Source organism: Leptodactylus fuscus, chromosome 5 (genome assembly GCF_031893055.1).
Source record: "Leptodactylus fuscus isolate aLepFus1 chromosome 5, aLepFus1.hap2, whole genome shotgun sequence".
Classification (NCBI taxonomy): Eukaryota; Metazoa; Chordata; class Amphibia; order Anura; family Leptodactylidae; genus Leptodactylus; species Leptodactylus fuscus.
This window is the reverse complement of record NC_134269.1, coordinates 202,666,427-202,687,316: the sequence shown is the minus strand read 5'-3', so window position 1 is coordinate 202,687,316 and position 20,890 is coordinate 202,666,427. Positions and strand designations below refer to the sequence as shown.

Sequence of the window (20,890 nt, the reverse complement as noted above, 5' to 3'; positions counted from 1 at the left end):
GCACTTTGTGATAAATTAGTGGATGTTGGGTTGTAGTTTGGGCACTCGGTATCTAAAAGGTTCACCATCACTAGTCTATGTGGTCCATGGGTTTCCTCAAGTAACCACTTTTTAAACAGATAGGGTTTCCATTTTTTGCCAACACGGCAATTTTACCTTAACCATGTGCGGATCCACAATTACACAACAATTACAGACCTGCAAAATATGGCCATAGGAATGGGGCTTTATAGAGCTTTCAGCTCTACTGTGACCCCCACACAGTATAATCTGCTCCACAGTGATCAGAGTTGAAGAATGGAAACCCTAAATGTTAGTGTGAACCTAGTGTCAGACAAAAGACTGTCCCTGCTAAGGCTCGGTTCACATCTGCGTTTGGCCCATTCCGTTCCTCGCTCCGCATGAAAAATGCTGAAAGAAAGGCAGGACTTTTCTTTCCGCATTTTTTGTGCGGAAACCACACAGACCCCATTATAGTCTACCGGGTCCACAGGTTTCCTTAGGTAACCATTTTTCAATGTGGATTAGGCTTCCGTTCAGGGGATGCCCCAAAAGGAAACCCAAATGTAGATGTGATTCGGCCCTTAGATGGGCCTCATTCACATGGCACAGTGGCACAGATTTCAGATATGACACCCAAAGATAGTAATGCAGGGTCCATATGTCGGTTACACGGTGTGAACGGACTGTATATGGTTATACAGGGTCCAAGCACAGGTGAGGTGGTACAATGTACAGTGTCTGGTATGGTAAGTTTATAGAACGCTATCAATACAAAGCAGAGTTATTTACGGGGGTGGGATATCACGTGTTTTATATGGAACAAAAAAACAACAACAAGGAAACCCTTCTGCCATTTCATCCGTTACCTTGTATGTGATGAAGCCCACATTGGCACGCTGTCATTACAGAGAAATGTTGCACTGCCAGCATTACTATTGTCATCGGAGAGCTTGGCACAAACGCTGTAAATCGGACAGACTGTCAGCATCAAACACTGCCAAGGGAAAGGTGGGAGGCTAACTCAGCGCTCCCTATATACATGGATTAGCTAACAAGTGCTAAGTATATCAACGTAAAGGAAATCTATAAACAGCCCATAGATTGTGGCGAGGATATGCTGCAGCAACGAGTCATCTGCAGCGCCCCCATCTTTAGCGCCCCTCTATTAACCAAACACATGCAATTATCACTTCCCAAGAAATGGTAACGGGAGGAGCTGAACAAACGCTTGGCATCGGAGCCAAAGCAAAATACTAGGTCCAGCGTGACATGTTACAAGCTTAGTCTCCAAGTCTCCTCAAGATGTGGTTACGAAGGAAAGGTCAGTCGGCACTATGTACCGTAAAAATGTAACGCAGCTGGTCGCGAGATGACACATTGCACACGTCCGTTACATCTTCATATAGTCTTACTAATAGGATCTCTATTATAGGTCTAAAAATAATGTAGAACGAGCACAATCCGAAATTGGAGAATCAGGGTAATGTGGAAATGTGGCGCTGCAGGTAGACCGAGATGTCGGTTTTCTATCCCTCGCTGCGCCATGTGAAAGGAGAGAAAGCGCTTTAATGGGAAATCAGTTTAGTCGCTGTTACTTATTACAAGAGTTGCTAGAATTTGCGGCCACCTGCCTCGATGCAAGCAGTGCAACGCCGGGAGATGGATTGACGCACCCTGATGTCTCTCACCCCGACGAACACAGCCTGGATGCGGTTTACAAGCTGTTTGCGGGTTGGCACAGGCGTTGCGTACAGAACGGACTTGACAAGTCCCCAGAAGAAAAAATCAAGAGGGGTCAAATCTGGCAAGCGAGGGCGGCCACAGCACGAGTACGCCGCAACCGATCCACCGATTTGACCATCGGTTGTTGGTGTGTTCACGGATGATGCGGCCGAAATGGGAAGATCCATCCCGCTGGAGCCACATCCTTGCCCTCGTGCTTAAAGACATGGCTTCTTGCAACACCGGCAAACCATCCTGCAGAAATGCACCGTGTTGGTCTGCCTGGAGCGCCGCCACATCTTCATTAATAAAAAACGCTTCATATACCGGCTATATATCAGAAATAATAATAAACTAAATTTTTGTCACGTCCTGTGCTCAGTTTTGGAGGCAATGTATTAACCACACTCACCTCTGTGTGATCTCCGCTCGGCTTCGCTCAGGTTAGATATTAGGCCCTTCGGCCTTTCCAGTATTTTCCACATTTAAAATAAATGTAAAAGGTTATTTATTAACAAATATTAGGTAACGTATTTACCCGCGCAGAAAAGTCCATCTGATATAGACTGGCACAAGCCGTGACGCACATAGTTTAGATGTCCTTGATTTTTGGAATGGAGCCTCGATGTATTTTAGTAGCTAGGCACAGACTGACCACTACATTGTAGAACAGACGGACGGACGGACTGCCTTTTATCATATTTTTGACAACGATGCACTAAAGTGAAGCCTGGAGGACATATCAAGGCAGCAAATTCTATAACAGATCACTGACAATGGCTATATACTATATGCAATTGCACAATGTAATTGTATCCACAAGCAAAGGGACTGAAAGCGAACGATAGTGACCGGGAAAGTGGACACTTATGGTTGCAATGCTGCATGTTGTAGGGAGTCATTGGAGGGGACGTTCAACTGAGCACCATCATACCTTTCATAGCACCATGTACACCTAGTTGACAGGTTCCTCCTATCCCACAGCTATGATATTGCTTTTTGGTTCCTGTACATGCATCTATAGCGTTCCTCAGCTGGAGGCCTTGGGGGCTCTGTTACACCACCATTGCACTTCAGGCTCTAAAAATAGCTTTTTTTCAAGGAAATGCTCCTGGATCATCTAAACATATGAGGGTGCCCAGCATAGGGTCCCCTGCAATACGTTCTTACTGGCTTGGCAGAGTTTCCTTGTAAGGCTGAGGCCCCACATTGCAGAAATGCAGCTTTTTTTGTTGCAGATTTTGCACCAATGTCAGGAGTGGATTAAGGACAAGTCAGAAGTATAAGAACTTCTTATAGATTTCCCATTCCTTTTGTAGCCATTCTTGGCTTTGGCTCAAAAAACCACAACAAAATCTGCAACAAAAAAAGCTGCATTTCCACAACGTGGGGCCTTAGCTTAACAGTTCTGCAGTTGCCTCATCTAAATGCTCCCTTAGACCCCATGCACACGACAGTCTGCATCCAAATTGAGGCAAAATACAGATGGATGACACTCGGACTGATCCAAGTGCGTTCCATTTTGCATTTACCTCTATGGGGGCTACCAATGCATTGTGTTCTGATGAATTGGGGCAGGGTAGGACTTGCTCTATTTTCATCGGAACAGACCCTCTGATGGCAAACTTGGAACTTTAGGGTATGTTCACAATGGGTTTTCTGAGGTGGACAAATCCACTTTGAGGTTGAGGCCCCACGTTGCGGAAACGCAGCTTTTTTTTGTAGCACTTACACTTCTTCCTTCTGCTCAATCCACTCCTGACTTTGTCTCAAAAAACCTCAACAAAATCTGCAACGAAAGAAGGTGCGTTTGCCTGAATGAGTTTTACATAAGGTTTTGGATGAGGTTTTTGTTTTGTCTTTTGACATGATCTTCATTAGGTTCTTGATTAGGTTATTCCATTGAATAGACCCTGTGCCGATTCCTCCTCAAAAGGAAAAAGAAAACTTGACTAATTAACCAATGTGAAGCAGTTTCCCATTAAAGTGAGATTTTCTGCAAGATCTTTGCAGGAGTCTTCCTGTAGGTCTTGGTGCAGAAATTGTCCAAAACCTTGTAGGAAAAAAAACCTCTGTGTGAACCTCAAGTCTAAACTGTAGCTATGTCACATGTGGATGTGCGGCAGGTTATAGGCCATCCTGGCAGGGGAAGGTGCGAATTTGGCCTCCGTATATCATCAAGAGATAAAATAAATAAAATAAAATAAGAGATAAAAGAAATAAACAGGAATAAAAACAGGAAACAAGCCTTTAATCTTCACAATCCTCTTAGCTAACGGAATCAGTTACCTTAGCAGCGGACATACCCTTTTACCAAAGAGCGGCAGCCACGGGGCGCGGTATCTACACCCATCATCAATAGCTCTCTCTATACAATATGCAGGTACATTTTTTTCATGGTGCAGTCAATCTAAATTTCCCGGTCACGTCTACCACTGGGAAGCTAAAATCCAAGTTCGCCTCAATGGACAGTTCATAAACTCAAGACTAGGCCTTCTTTATTTACACCAGGCTCTCTACTATATGGTGGACATCCATACAGATCAATGCACTGAATAAAGCCTACGTAGATGAGCCGTGTAGCCATGCCCTCCATTCCAGGCGTATATACTACATGCACTCAGTTAATTGAGCAATATTTCATAAAATCCTCCAAGGATACACTGTCAGCATTAAGTATGACTTCCAAGGTCCTAAAGCGTTCAGCAATTACTTAACTCCTTGTGGTAAGGAAGGATTTCACAGGTTTGGTAGCACTAAGGTGTCGCTTTCTCTACGTGGCACACCATGTAGTGTGAGCAGACGCCATGCCACATAAGAAGGCTGGCTGCCATATAAGCACCTTCATTGCGGGCTGCTCCACTATCATAGTGCCCACGTGCCTATTCTTCGAGGAATGTCCTCATGACGTGGCAGTCCTGGAATCATTCAGGGCTTCAAGTCCCTGTTGGAATAGTAACTATACATGGTATGAAAACTATTCTTCTAATGTATACAGTGTCATAAATCACAAACCTGCCTGTTCTCACGGAGGACAAAGGGCTCAAGTCATAGGTTATTTTTATACTCACATAGCACAGGCATAAAATAATTCAGTGTCTGATATATTCATTGACCACAGAAAAAATGGTCCCAGATAAAAATGTCGGATGGCTATAAAACTCGGCATGGAGTGGTCTGATCAATGGGACATGGCACAAGAGGGTATATAAAAAAAAAAAAAAAAAAAAAAGGCTTTCAGAGACTACTTTTGGGTAGTGTACCTCTTGGTGAGAGATCACAGACTGCTAGACATGACTCAATAACGTACTTAAGGACATTTGGACCAGTTGATGGACAGAGGGACATCACTGGACTGAGGGAAGCAGTGTGGTTATTACCATATACACCTAGCAGTCAGTAAGTGTCGGGAGTAGTGGTTACGTGAGAGCACACATACACTGCAAGCAGATTCTGAGAGGCCCAGACTGACCACCAGTAGAGAGGATCACTTGGACTACGGACAAGAACCAGCAGCTCCCACAGTTTACTCGTCCACTATATAGGTAGAGGGTGCACTTCTCTCTCTGACTGTACCTTTTCTAGGCACTTAGCAGAAAGAAATTTGGCATCCCATTACATGCCCTGCTATTGCTATCCAGTATCATCGTCTCTGTTTGCAGTGATGTCGTGAACAAGAACCCTGGACTGTTGTGGACGGGAACGGTTTCTTCTTTAGCAATGAATCCAGGTTCTGTTTGGGCTCTCATAGCAGGGCCTCCAAATGGGATACTTTGGCAGGATAATGCTTGCCCGCATGTCTCCACCAAATTGCAACAATTCCTTGTCCTGCCTATTTTTTTTTGCCAGCCAATCATTTATGGTACCAACTGTGAGGCCAGCTTCAGCAACCTACGGATGTGCAGGATCTAAAGGGCAACATCTGTGGGCAAGGGTATCACAGGATACCATAGAGAACCGGTATACATCCATGCCCAAATGTATCATCTCGTATCAAGGCTGGATGTGGCCCAACAGAGCCTCCTTTCAATCATACAATTTTCCCAATTAACTTCTCCTTTTCTCCTTTCAAGTGGACCCCAGAATTTACGGGTGGGCTCTAGGCACCCTAGTCCAACACTGAAGACGTAAACCTCCACTACAGCTTCTTGGCAGGCTCTGAACACCTCAGGCCTTCCATCTAAAGGAAAGCCGCATAAGGACTGGTTACTATAGCAAACAAAAGACCGCTTCATACCTCTGTCTATATCGATCATCATATACGTTTCGAGGCTGACCTCAGAATACTGTAAACATCCTGCCATTTTTCTTTAACATAAACAAGTAGCGTAAAACTATGAAGTGTCAGCATCCTCCGATGTTGGGAAACCTTGTCAAGAGACCTTCTCGGGTGGACCGTCAGAACAATTGTAGAAAAATAAGCCATAAAGAACAACAAGACACCAACGATCCATCCACGTAACAACGCGGACACACATAAATGTACTAAAATGCCAAAGGATTATGGGTACAAGACAGTAGTAAGTTTTGCATCAGTTATTTTGGATTGGTTATTATAATATTCGTAAGGTTCCAACAGAAGTTTAATTCGGTCCAACTACAATACTAAGGGTTCCTTCAGACCCCCGAGAATAATAAATGGAGGCCCAGAGGAGGTGATCAAACATAAAAACAGTGTTACTCACCTCTCCTGGGCTTCGGCACATCTCCCACTTCTCTTCAGGTCTACTTACTAACATCAAGGGCCACTGAAACCCGTGATTTGGCTTCAGGAGTCACATGAAATCGTAACACTTGCTTCTATGCATTACAACAACACTGAAAGTCAATCACAGGCCTCAGCACTCTCTGATATCAGCCAGAACACCTGAAGACAATAGGGAGTCACAACGGAGCCCAGGAGAGGTGAGTGACACTGTTTTTTTATATTTGCTCACCTCCCCTGGACTTCCACATTATGCTCTGGGGTCTGAAGGGACCTCAGAGTACAATAGTAGTTTGCGTTTGGACGTGTTTGATCCAACCTCGCGTGATGTATTTTACAATGTTCGCTCAACACATACTCATACTTCAAAAGGGGCAGGACCTAAATAATCGTCAATCATCATAGAGGTAAAATTCCCAATTAAGCCCAAAGGTTTAGAGCTCTTCTTTCAGCAAATCCCTAAATATACTGTACAATTGCACAATATTTTACAATGCCTATGTTGCATGTAAGGAACTTGCATTAGGCACTAAAATACACGTGGCAAAGATGCACGTGTATTTTAGCGCCTAAAGACGTAGCTTATGTAAGTTGACTGTAGTGATAGAGTTCCACAGATTTACTTATTGAAACCCATGGAAACATATACCGTATGTACTCGAGTATAAGCCGACCCGAATATAAGCCGAGGCCCCTAATTTTACCACAAAAAACTGAGAAAACTTATTGACTCGAAAACTGTGCGGAAAAATTGGGCTTATACTCGAGTATATACGGTAAGTGATCAGTGAGCGACAGTCAATGTATAGGAGCCGTGCTATATCCACTCTCCTAGTGATCACTATATAAAGCGCCGAGCATCTGAGCAGTAATTATTCCTGTCCGCCTGATCCCGAGCAGCCCGCACCGTCATCTGCTCGTGGTCATCTGCTGCACTGCTAGCTTTTCCGCCAGTTAATTGTAGTAGACAACTGAAGTTCACTAAGCATCTGTGAGATATGAGCCCTGAACGCCGGCTAAGACCACTTAAAGAAAACCAAGCAGCTAAACACATGCCAGCAAAGACGGCTCAGATGGCTACGTTGGCCTGGCTTTGCATCTGGAGCAGCGAGAAGACGTTGTGGGTCATTGGCCTTCCACCATATAACAAAAACGTGAAAAGAAACACACCTTTCCATACAAAGTCTCCATATACATAATCTTCTCCATCCAGTACAATGTTGGCACTGGTCCATACGGTCACTCATCTCCTACGTAGTACCGTGGTCAGATGTTTCAACAGATGTCCAATGGCTTTCAGACAATAAGAATGCAGGTGTCTTGTATTCTCGTCTCTAAGGGTATCTTTTGTCCTCTTCATTGTCTATACAGGAACTGTCATGTACAGCCGGCAATAAACCAGATGGGTGGGAGAATGATCTGTCGGCAGGAAACAACTTTTCCCGTCCTATATCTGGTAGAGGATCAGCTAAGAGTTCACTGCATATTAGTAGTGTCCTGTAACGTATAACCCTACTGTCAAATATTTGGAGATTTTGATGTGGCAGACGATGGGTACCCACTTGTCAGTTTGTCTGAATTCTACCATAGCAAAAACTGCCGAAAATATGGTATTTTTTTGGCAATTTTTGTGGGTATTCTGGCACTGAAAATAGCATAAAACGGTGCGGGTTTTTGCGCAGAATATGAATGAAAACTGGTTAAATATTATTTATTTTGCCACTACCGCACATTGTAGCTGCGGCTAATCCACTGTCAATACCATGCCTACAGAAAACAGTTTAAGGTTGAGGCCCCACGTTGCGAAAACGCTGTTTTTTTTGTTGAAGATTTTGTTTCGGTTTTTTGAGCCAAAGCCAGGAGTGGATTGAGCAGAAGGTAGAAGTATAAGAACATTATATATATCTCCCATTCTTGGCTTGCGCTCAAACACCGCAACAAAAGAAGCTGCGTTTCCGCAACGTGGAGCCTCAGCCTTAGAGCCAATTCACACCTTGCAGCCATGTCACGTTCAGTACCAGGATTTTCCATTGACGTTGGCCTCGCTGAGGTCATTTCTTCGCTCCAGACGTTGCGGTTATTTGACAGATGGTCTAACAATCAACAAATATATGTAAAAGGAAACGTAGATCTCCCTGCTATCTCAGCAGAAGACGTCCCACAGACTACAATCAATGACTTGACAGCTGTTTGGCAGATCCAAAAAAGCAAAAAGGGAGTAACTGAGGAAATGCTGATCAGCCCTGCGGGGATCCGTCTCATCAAACTCTGTACCAAACATATCATCCATTCTTGTTAAAGCAAAGCCTTCTCCTAATACAGAACCTTACCAATAATTCCGGGTCATGTCGTACAACCTGCAACGTAAAAGCACCACGTACCGATCGAGCCTCTGTCTACACTACAGGTCTTCGAGCTTGAACATATTCCTTATCATGACACGAAGCAAACCCAATACAAGACAAAGCTGACCTCAGACTCCAATATGTCCCACCTCCGACATGTGTTTCTAGTACCCCGGGTTACGTATATGTACGGATTTCCGCTCAGTCCTAACTCCAGATCCATATTTTAACCATAGCTCCAGGATAGATTTCAGCTGATCATCATCCACAATGGTAACGCTATGTTCTGTCCTACAACCCGCCATGTTTGCAGCCCAATCTAATAGGCTCACCGCAATTCTTAAGAGGGTCTACAAGACGGCAACTCAATACCTATCCAGGGCTATGGTACCTAATAAGAAACTCTGACTTTAAGACTTCATCACAAGACTTCTCTATGCCACTGGTGGTCCTTTGTTGGGTGTGCAGTACGCACTACATGCCCTGGACATTGCCTCCGGGAAGCACCCTTAACTCTTCCCCTTGGTATTGTCCACTTTCCAGTAGATCCCAATGGCCTTTCTCCAAAACTTTTACTACAACCCCCATGGGCATTCAGTATACAAAACGTCTCAATGTCATGCCAACTATCTGGCTTTCCAAAATACCAGGGGCTCAACGAAGGCAACTCTATTTGTCAGGTCAAGAAATACCAAACCGACCACTTTACAAAATGGAGTGGGCGCCAATGGGCATCAATGGCATCTGTCAAGGAATCGTTTCCTATGAGTATCGTGGCATTTGTTATACATGTTTTGTGAACGGCACATGTATGCCAGAATGGCGTCATTATAAGTTAATAGAGGTAAAAATAACTGTTCCATCTTTGGTACCAATTATTGTCATCAGCTCCATTTAGTCTATCAACAGCTTAAAGAGGACTTGTCACCATCTCCTGACACGTCTGCAGAAATAAATACCGTATATACTCGAGTATAAGCCGACCCAAATATAAGCCGAGGCCCCTAATTTTACCACAAAAACTGGGAAAACTAGACCCCCCCCCCTTAAAATAAATACATTTTTTTTGTAGACTCGAGTATAAGCCGAGGGGGGCTTTTTCAGCACAAAAACTGTGCTGAAAAATTTGGCTTATACTCAAGTATATACGGTACATCGCTTTTATTCCCCATGAGATAACAATTCTAGAACATGTTTTATAGAACTCTATGTATTCATGTTCCTCTTATTCCTCCTAAAAATGTAATAAATAGACAACTGGGTATTAGCATTCTGTCAAAGGGGTGTGTCCTTACACTCTGATGTCATCCGTGATGTCATGGTAAAAAAAAAAAAAAATGAAGACCCGTGAATGACGAAAAACGGTCATTCATGAGAGACATTTACGTAAGCAAAAGCTTCAGAATCATTGTGAAATTATCAACTACTATATACTGTATTAGCTGTATATATATATATATATATATATATATATATATATATATATATATATATATATATATATATATATATATATATATATATATCCACTTACTCAAACTACAGCTTGGTCTCGATGCCAGGATTGTGTCTCTAATACGCCATGATACGGTCGATTCCTGTTTGTTTGTTGTGTTGCCCCCTACCACTTGTTGGCCTTTCTTGGCCTGGAACATCTGACGGTATAACATTTCTACTGTCCAATATTTTGTCAAGCGCTAAATCACCAGTAACTGGCCAAAATTTGTGTGATATCTTTGCCAATTTCAGGATTATTTTATATGACAATCCATTCTAATTGTACTAAAAAAACAAAAAACAAAAAGTGCAATTCATGTGGTAGTTTAATGGGATTCTATCCTAAGAATTCCCTTTTTTAACGAAGTACACGTCGGAATAGCCTTAAAGACTATTCTTCTCCCACCTTGCTTTATCTGATCCGCACAGCCGTTCCTGAGAAATTTCTTATTTCTTCCAGTTTTCAGACAGCACAGGGAACGCCCCCTGTGCTGCCTGATAGCTCATTTACATATGGAAGAAATAAGAAATTTCTCAGGAACGGCCGTGCGGATTAAAAAAAGAAAGGTAAGAGAAGAATAGCGTTTCTTAAGGCTATTCTGATGTGTACTTAGTTAAGAAAGGGAATTCTAATGATAGAATTCCTTTAACGATGAAAACTACAATCAGATAAAATTTTTAGATCAATAAAGAACCTTTCACGTCCTCTAAGATCAGACATATGATATACCACTAGAAATCTGTGGGTGCCTTGTATTCAGTGCACTGTTCGTCTTATTGATATGCGCCCAGACACGAGAGACATTGGTGGTGTTATTTTCGGCACAGATAACCCTTCACGGTTAGAAGGATGGGCCTCGTGGCCTGGTGTCATCACTGGGTTATGAGGAACACCCGCCAGATAGTAGAGGGTTAAGAAGAGAACTGTCAATGACGCTATGCTTTAAGGCCTGCCCTGGGGGTATACCTGTGCAGAAACTAATGCTACGGATATCTCTGGCATCCGGGCCCATAAGGGTAAAGCTGAATATAATGCACTAGCGGTATATCATACCACTGATATACAAGGACATGAAACGGAGCCTGTCAGGTCCACAGTGCCTCCTAAACCGATAATGGTGCCATATGGAGGCCTTAATCAGAAACAGAAATGTATCCTTGTATGTACACCTTTTAATGATCTTTTAGGGATACGATAGTCAACTTGAAGGTGGACCAGGGGTGGGATGATTTACCTGTAGACACAGATAGAGGCACCTTCCAATGCAGGTGAATTTGGCACGTTGTTCTTCTACTAGCATTTCTCTTAAGATCCGCACCCTGGACAACTTTACTTCCCGCACCCTGGACAACTTTACTTCCCGCACCCTGGACAACTTTACTTCCCGCACCCTGGACAACTTTACTTCCCGCACCCTGGACAACTTTACTTCCCGCACCCTGGACAACTTTACTTCCCGCACCCTGGACAACTTTACTTCCCCCACCCTGGACAACTTTACCTCCCGCACCCCGGACAACTTTACCTCCCGCACCCTGGACAACTTTTCTTCTAAAGATCAAGGTGCCTTCTCTTTTAGACGCTAACAATGCAAGGAACTGAAGACATGTGCTTCATAAGAAAAAGAATTTCCTAAAATGACTGTGGACAGTTTACACTGTGTTAAACCTCTAACTAAAGGGAAGAATTCCCATATAAGGAACGGGGATTTTATAATTCTCTGGTACATTTGTGTAGAAATGGGATGAACGGATTCTGTGCAGAGAACGCATTTGTTCTTCAGCACTGACTCTTGTATAATAACATCCTTCAATCAAAAGAATACAACGCAACCAGAAGATAGAAACGATTATTGTGAGTATGGGCTCCACTGGTTCCCATTTGTTTGTCCGATTTAGGGTAACATCCATGATTAGAAAAAATGGCCGCTTTCTTAGGAGGGGGAAATAAAACCCCACATACGTTCTCAACTTAAGTTGATTCAATGGCAGGAAATTTTAATCAAAACCTGTTTCGCTCCCCAAGTTGGTCTGCCTCCACACCCTCTCAGGTTTTCAAAAGTATTCACCTGTGCTATGGCGGCTGGTTTTACCATTTTTCCTCCCCACATGGCACAGGTAGGGCTCACTCACACGGGGCAAGAGAGGGCGGATTTTGATGCTGAATCCACCTCAGAATCTGCCCCCTCCTGATAGAGGTCTATGTAGACCACTAGCTTCCTTTTTTCCATGAGCGGCAGCGCCGCAGCTCTCATGAGGCGACCGCTTCAGGCGGCGCTATGCCGGGGCCCCAGGGAGGGTGGCATTTTTACTGACCTAAGCCAGTTCAGGACAAGCTGTCCTGGACTGGCTTAGCGTCACCATCTCGGCAGCCCGGAACGGGAAGTGAGCGGTTGGGATTGGGGGGCGGCTTTCTGTTGTCTGCCTCAGGCGGCAAAAAGGCTAGGTTTACCCCTGGTGAGCGGTATGTTCCAGTTCACGGAAAAAAAGAAGCGAGCTGCCCTTTCTTCAGGCGGATTCCGTGGCTGTTTCAGCCCCGGCATCCGCCTCACAACAGCAGCCTCCGGACTAGGACATTCATTTGGGCCTACTCTGGAGCGGAAAGCCGCGACAGACGCATTTTGGTCCTATTCTGAAACAGCTTCCCACATCAGAATCAGGACCAAAATATGCGGTTACTATCACCGTGTGAACGAGGCTGTAAATACCTGTGAAATTGAGAATAGAGTGAAGAGGCCATTTGTGAGGCAGCGACTAATTTCCATCATGTGTTCCGGGGTTGGAACCAACCTGGAACCTGCAGGTCCTCCATGAAGATAGCAATGGGCAAAGTAAGTTAACTACAAGCCTATTAAAGAGGATGGAACAGCAATACCAAACTCAACCCATGAACAGGTGTGGCACTGTTGGGGAAAAAGGGTAGAAATATCCAAATACAAAAATTCCAAGATAATCAGAAATTTTCCAAGTTTGCTCCATTGGTTGGACATTGGAGGCCGCCTCAGGTTCCGGTCCAAAATATGGGTAACCAACACAGTATACTGGTTGTGCACTCCGCTCTGGATTAGGCCCAATGAATGGGCCTAGTCGGGAGGGAGCGTCTTCAGGAGGAATCACGAGGCGAACGAGCATGTCGCTTCTTTTTTCCCGGGAACCGGAACAAACAGCTCCTGGAAAAAAAAGAACTGACCAGCTCCTATTGATTTCAATGGGAGCCGTCTTTTTGGTCAGGATTTTGAGGCGGATACGGCCCCAAAATCCTGAACTACCTCGTGTGAACTCAGCCTAATATAGAACATAGTACTCTACGGCCATGACAGGCTCTTGGGCTCGCACCCTGAAAAATTATACAGTCTGTCGAACCATTTTATCCAAGCTGTAAGTTCCAGCCTGACAGATCTGACAGTAAACTGCGTAGTTTACCAGGTAGGGTAGGAAATGATAATAGGAGACAGAAGAATTTTTGCATAATGTGATTTTGCATAACAAAATTTTCAATAAAAAGGCATCCATTTGATGAAAATTGCAGCAAACACCATATGGGAACAGACACTAAAAACACGTTTCATTCCTAAATAATTGTGATATTTGGAATGTATTGAATATTGATGGGTAAAATAGAGGAGGTGTGTCATAATGGGCGAGCTGCATAGACAAGACCTAGAATACGAAGGTAGGACGCGAATTGTAGAGGTGCGCAAATGTCCCAATAAACATCATCTACACAACCAGCTTACACACCAGCGAAATCCACACTATACCATAATGGGTTTACTCAAAGCTGCTTCACTTGAGGCCTTACGCACAAGGATTCCCTACGGTTCCATATTACAAAGCAATAATTGTTCCACGTGCCGCCATATGTGATTTTCTGACATGTTCGCAACTAGACTTAATACCTATGTAATAAGCAAAGCAGTAGACCATGACAATGGCTCACAGATGTATATGGAAGGCACAGTAATGCAGAATGGGCCCGTATACTTTTATAGGTGCTGTGTTACAAGTCCGTACAACACGTATGTTCAGAACATGCCTGTATGGTGGATCCTTCGGCTGATTGTTAAACCTGGTCTGTGCCCATTACCAGTTTGCTGAATCAAGTGGTCAGGGAGTAAGGACACACCTTAAAGTAGACCTTTCACCACCTCCACCAAGACCGACTTTTTGTGTTCACCTTTCAAGTCCTCGATGTTGTACAGTATTATATACTGCTAAAAAGCCAACTGTGCGCTGATCAGTGCCTTTAATTCAGCACCGATATTTCCCCACTGTCAGAAGGGCAGGCCTTAAAGCCTAGTGTCATTGCTCAAATGTGAGGAACGCCCCCCCCCCCCCCTAACTGTACGCTAACATAGCCTTGTACTGTCAGAGGGGACGTTCATTACCGACCAGCGATGACGCTATGCTGTAAAGCCTGCACTTGTGACAGTGGGGAGATATCGGTGCCAAAATCAATGGCACCAATATTTCCAGCACTGGGGCACATTCAGTGCATTGTTGGCTTTCTATCGGTATATAATACCGCAGATTGCTGAGGACATTAAAGGGATTCTACCATTAAAACTTTTTTTTTTTTTTTTTTTGTGGATAAGACATCGGAATCGCCTTTAGAAAGGCTATTCGTCTCTTACCTTTAGGCGTGGTCTCCGCTGCGCCGTTCCTCAGAAATACTGGTTTTTAACGGTATGCAAATGAGTTCTCTCGCAGCGATGGGGGCAGGCCCCAGCGCTCAAACAGCACCGCTGCCAGAGAAGTGTCTCCAAGCGCCGCCTCCTTTTTCGCCCGCCGCGTCATGTTCAATGTCTTCTTCTGGCGCAGGCTCGTAGCCTAGCAGAGCAGACTGTGCAGGCCACGGGAAAATGGCCGCTAACGATACTGTGCAAGCAGCCATTTTCCCTTGACTTGTGCGCCTGCGCAGTCTGCTCTGCTAGAAGTTACGAGCCTGCGCCGGAAGACATTGAAGATGACGCTGCGGACAAAGAAGAAGGCAGCGCTGGAGACAATTCTCTGGCAGCGGTGGGGACGCCCTCATCGCTGCGAGAGAACTAATTTGCATACTGGTAAAAACCGGTATTTCTAAGGAACGGCGCGGCGGAGACCACGTCTAAAGGTAAGAGACGAATAGCCTTTCTAAAGGTGATTCCGATGTCTTATCCACACAAAAAAAAGTTTCAATGGTAGAATCCCTTTAAAGAGGACCTTTCACCACTTTTGGGCGCATGCAGTGTTATATACTGCCAGAAAGCCGACAGTGCGCTGAATTCAGCGCACTGTCGGCTTTCCCGATCTGTGCCCGGTGTACAGAGCTTACGGTGCCGGTACCGTAGTGCTCTATGGTCAGAAGGGCGTTTCTGACCATTAGCCAGAGACGTCCTTCTGCCTCGCGGCGCCTATCGCGCTGTGCTGTGGAGCGGGGAGGAACGCCCCCTCCCTCTGCTCACACCGCTCGTCCATAGACGAGCATTATCAGGAGCGGGAGGAGGGCGTTCCTCCCCGCTCCACAGCACAGCGCGATTGGCGCCGCGAGGCAGAAGGACGTCTCTGGCTAATGGTCAGAAACGCGCTTCTGACCATAGAGCACTACGGTACCGGCACCGTAAGCTCTTTACACCGGGCACAGATCGGGAAAGCCGACAGTGCGCTGAATTCAGCGCACTGTCGGCTTTCTGGCAGTATATAACACTGCATGCGCCCAAAAGTGGTGAAAGGTCCTCTTTAAAGGTCCTCTTTAGTAGTCGCTGTTCCTACAATTCTGGCACAGTTGTAATTTTTTCTTTAGTTCCCTTCTTTCCTGAGCAGTCAATGCCGTTAGTTTTGGTGCCTGATATGCTATTTAGCCTCTGTACTGTCAGGTGGGCGGGGTCATGTAGGAGCAGACAAGGGGTGTGTCCGATATCTGATTGGTGCTCTGAGTCACGCCCCCCTGACAGCACAGAGACTAAGTAGCCCATGACGCATCAAAATTGCATTGATTGCTCAGGAATGGTGGGGGCTAGAGAAAAAAATGTGCTGGAATCAGTGGAACCATGTCGATTAACCGATGCTAAGAACTGGAGTTGGTGGAAATGGTGAAAGGCTTTGGCCTGTAAGGTGCAAGTCCAAGTGTCAGGACCCCCCCCCAATAAGATACTGATGACTCAGTGAATAAGTCATCAGTAAGAAGAAGCAAAAAGAAAATCCCTTTAATTGTAAGGGGAATGGAAATGCCACCGTGTCAGGCTATTCACACATTTATTAGGATATAGCCATGCTAGTGATCCTGATCGGATGGTATACAGCTAGTGACATATCTATTATGTCATATCGATCTATATCTATCGTATATTGAGCCAATGGCGTCTCCTATAGACATAATCTATGCGAGTTCACGTCAATGGATTGAGCCGACTTTACAAATCGCCCGACCCTACTGGTAGGGTAAAAACTACGATGGCCACCATTTTATGACCTCTCACTACTACAGCTAAATAGCCATTCAGGAATCTGGAGAAGCTGGGTGCACACGTTTCACTTAAAGCAATATAAGGGAAGAAAAGTACAAATAAAAAGAATTTTTACCAACTTGACGGAAGAGGACACCTCAAGGACTAATAGTTATGAATGTAGAACTTGTACTCGAGAATCAATGTCAATATAATTTATGATGGCCCTACAGATCACAGAGAGAGCGCCATCATCAGACACCAGCTGCTGCCGCCAATGATCGGATGTCAGGACAATGCAGTGGTACAAGACACAGCTGTATCCCTGGCTAAGTACAGCCATACGTGTAACGCGGTGAAGCTCAGCTCGCCGCCAATCTCAGCATCTCCTGGATGGAGGACTCAGATTTCATTAGTGAACGAAAAACAAAAGGGAAACGTGCCAGAAAATGCGTCGCTGTATTCCTAGCTTATCCCGTGAAATTGAAACTACGAAGCTCTATCAGGCGGCTCCTCAACGGCGCAAGAAACTCACAAAGTCCCAAGGATCTTAAGTTGGAATCAAAGGAGGTGTGGGCCTAGATGAGGAACCCAAGGGTTGGGCCTGGCAAAGACGAGGAACAAGAACGGTGGGTGGAGCGCAGTCTAGACGTGAACTTGGATACACCATGGTATGGCGGTCTAGTACAATGCAAAATAGACAAGGTAGCGGGAATGTAGGTGAGGGTCAAGGTGTTGGGGGGTCTGGAATTGGAGTAGAACCAGGACACACTCGCCTATTGAGTAAGGAGGTGCCCAATTACCACTTTTGGAGATTAGTTACGTTCTCTTTAAAAGGGGTTACCCCCAATAACAACTTCTCATTGACATTTGCACCATTGGGACCCCTACCACATTGTGCGCTGGTGCTCCATTTAATCTCTATGGGGAATGCGATAACCAAAAATAGCACTCTGCTAAAAACTTTAATGTATGTGTGACCATCAATGGAGGGTCCAAGTAGTGTGACCCCCAGCTATGGCATATGTGAGTATACAGGTAGGGCCATTTTTCTACACTATCGAGCCATATTACATGGAAAATTCCTTCCAGAATCCAGATAGGACAGACGTTGTTTGGCGCAACAAGCTCAAGAATGTGGACGGAGATAAAGAAAAGCGAGAGGGTTGGAGGAAGGGGGTTTGGAAATGCCAAAAAATAGTGAGGACTATCTGAAAGTGCAACGCTGCAACAAGTTATCCAGAAATACAAGACAAAGGCAATAAAGCACGTGGGGGTGGGTGCGTGCGTGAGTGCGACAACGTAACAAGACGCAGGACAGTGCTCGGATATCTATATGGGGAGAGATAGATATACACACAATTGATCTGTTGCATTGGCTCCATTGTAAGACAAATATCCCAAGAACTGGAGAAAATCCGAAATCTGTGACACTGATGGGACACAGATACGTAGAAGGAACAAAAATAAAAGACAAAATGTACCGGGCAAAGCAAACAAACCGGGAACAATAAGAAGAAATAAAGGGATGAGGTAATAGCGAGCAATAGGGACTGCGAGCCAAGAGGACAATTCAATAGCCAGAGCCGGCCCGGAGCTTTAGTAATGCAGCCGCATCGTCCCCCACAGGTTTCCTCTATCCCTCCGTACCGGGGTGCACGCCGTTACCTCCAAAAAAGGTAAATGAACCCCTAAGGCGATGCTAGCCCGAGGAAGTTCCAGCAATCCTAGGAGCTGATCTCAACCATTTTTTTCACATGCTGTAATGATTTGTCTGATCTCACCCCCCCTCCCCCCTCTCCGTGCCTTCCCCACCCAAAATGTAAGTTCTCAATGTCTCCCCAAGGTCCCCTCCCACACAATCCCCCCTAAATCATCTCAGATAACAGAGCGGAGCCCTGGACTCTTTGCTATGTTGTGACCCACCCTCCAGCAGACACAAAGAGGCAGACCCTCCGCACTGCTCAGCATCCTAGGGCAGCTGGGTGTCATGCCAATGCAGCATCCTCCTGAGCGTCCAGCTGCAAAGACCCCACAACAATGAAAAGGGGGCACAAGTGCGGCCGACCATAAATCAATGATCCCATCAGGCCTCCAATCCCTGTGCCAGTCCCTGAATGCCCACCGACAGGTCCTATACCTTGACAGGTGGCCCAAACAATGTGGACAATGCTGCACCCCACCCCTCATACCATCATGTGCCATGCATCACTTAGGCTATGCCAGCTGTGGGCACAGTCTGCATCCTCCTGACTACCAGCCATAGTAGTGGTGCCCTATATGCCAGACACCCCAATCCCTGCAGGGATGAAGGCCCCTCCCCCAGCCCTGCCCTATCCCTCCACATTACCTTATGTACTGCACCATTTTATCAGATGCCCCATGCAGGATGCCCTATAAAGGCTGCCAATGTCACCCCCGCCATGCTGAGTGCCCCCCGATCCTGCAGCACAATGCAGTGCCCGCACACGTGCCCACAGTGCCAGGTGCCCCCCACCATTAGCCCGGGCACAGCACAGTCCTAATGCCGCTGCTACTCACCAGTCTATGGGGGTCTGCTCCTGAATGACATCATGGTAGGCAGCCAGCAGCTCCAGGCGATGGGCTTTGAAGCTAACGGAGGCCATGCCGGCTGCAGGCTGACTGTGTGCCGGGGGATGGAGAGACGAGGCAGCGGACTGAGGGAGGGATGAGGAGGAGAGAGATGGAGAGAGGTGGAGGGAGGCAGTAACTGCAGCTGGGGAGGGGGAGGGCCGGGGCGGGAGGGGGAGCTGCGGGGTCCTAGTGCAGGGACGGCCCGAGCCAATAGCAGCCATCTGCCCGGACCAATAGGACGTAGCGCGTCTGCCACAGGCGGGGGTCAGGGTGTGAGGCTGCAAATGGGGAGCCATACACTTACCTCAGGGGGTGCGGGAACTGGTAGTGGTACGTCCCATAATAATAGGGGACCCCATAACATTGGTAGTGGTATATCCCATAATAATAGGGGAGCCCAATAGCAATGGTAGTGGTATATCCCATAATAATAGGGGACCCCAATAGCAATGGTAGTGGTATATCCCATAATAATAGTGGACCCATACACTTACCTCAGGGGGTGCAGGAACTGGTAGTGGTACGTCCCATAATAATAGGGGACCCCAATAGCAATGGTAGTGCTATATCCCATAATAATAGGGGACCCCAATAGCAATGGTAGTGGTATATCCCATAATGGTAGAGGACCCCTATAGTATTGGTAGTGGTACATCCCATAATAATAGGGGAGCCATACACTTACCTCAGGGGGTGCAGGAACTGGTAGTGGTACGTCCCATAATAATAGGGGACCCCATAACATTGGTAGTGGTATATCCCATAATAATAGGGGACCCCAATAGCAATGGTAGTGGTATATCCCATAATAATAGTGGACCCATACACTTACCTCAGGGGGTGCAGGAACTGGTAGTGGTACGTCCCATAATAATAGGGGACACCAATAGCAATGGTAGTGCTATATCCCATAATAATAGGGGACCCCAATAGCAATGGTAGTGGTATATCCCATAATGGTAGAGGACCCCTATAGTATTGGTAGTGGTACATCCCATAATAATAGGGGAGCCATACACTTACCTCAGGGGGTGCAGGAACTGGTAGTGGTACGTCCCATAATAATAGGGGACCCCAATAGCAATGGTAGTGGTACATCCCATAATGGTAGAGGACCCCATAACATTGATAGTGTTATATCCCATAATGGGTGAGGACCCCTATAGTATTGGTAGTGTTATATCCCATAATAATAGGGGACCCCAATAGCAATGGTAGTGTAATATCCCATAATGGGTGAGGACCCCATAACATTGGTAGTGTAATACCCTATAGTGGATGAGGACCCCTATAGTATTGGTAGTGTTATATCCCATAATAGTAGGGGACCCCATAACATTGGTAATGTTATATCCCATAATGGGTGAGGACCCCATAACATTGGTAGTGTAATATTCCATAATACAAGGGAACCCCAAAGTAGTTGTAGTGTTATATCCCATAGAAAAACCCAATAGCTGTGGTTATGGACTGTATATAAGAGGGCACAAAGACCTCCCCCCTACAAGAGTAATATAAAGGTAATAGGGAGGGAAGCCTTGTGCTGCTGTTAGGACTTAGGGAAAACAGATTATCTGCATAATCAACGATTCCCTGTA

The 20,890-nt window shown here is 45.6% G+C and overlaps 1 protein-coding gene across 2 annotated transcripts in view; it reads right to left on the bottom strand.

Annotated features, from left to right (window-relative positions):
- DBN1 (drebrin 1) overlaps positions 1–19,406 on the bottom strand; it is a 54,872-nt gene extending 35,466 nt beyond the window's left edge. For both annotated transcript variants that reach the window (XM_075275032.1, XM_075275034.1), the window contains exon 1: positions 19,239–19,406. In XM_075275032.1, the coding sequence (XP_075131133.1) occupies positions 19,239–19,324 (86 nt within the window). In that variant the 5' untranslated portion in view covers positions 19,325–19,406. The remainder of the gene's footprint in view (positions 1–19,238) is intronic.
- Between the last annotated feature and the right edge of the window lie 1,484 nt (positions 19,407–20,890).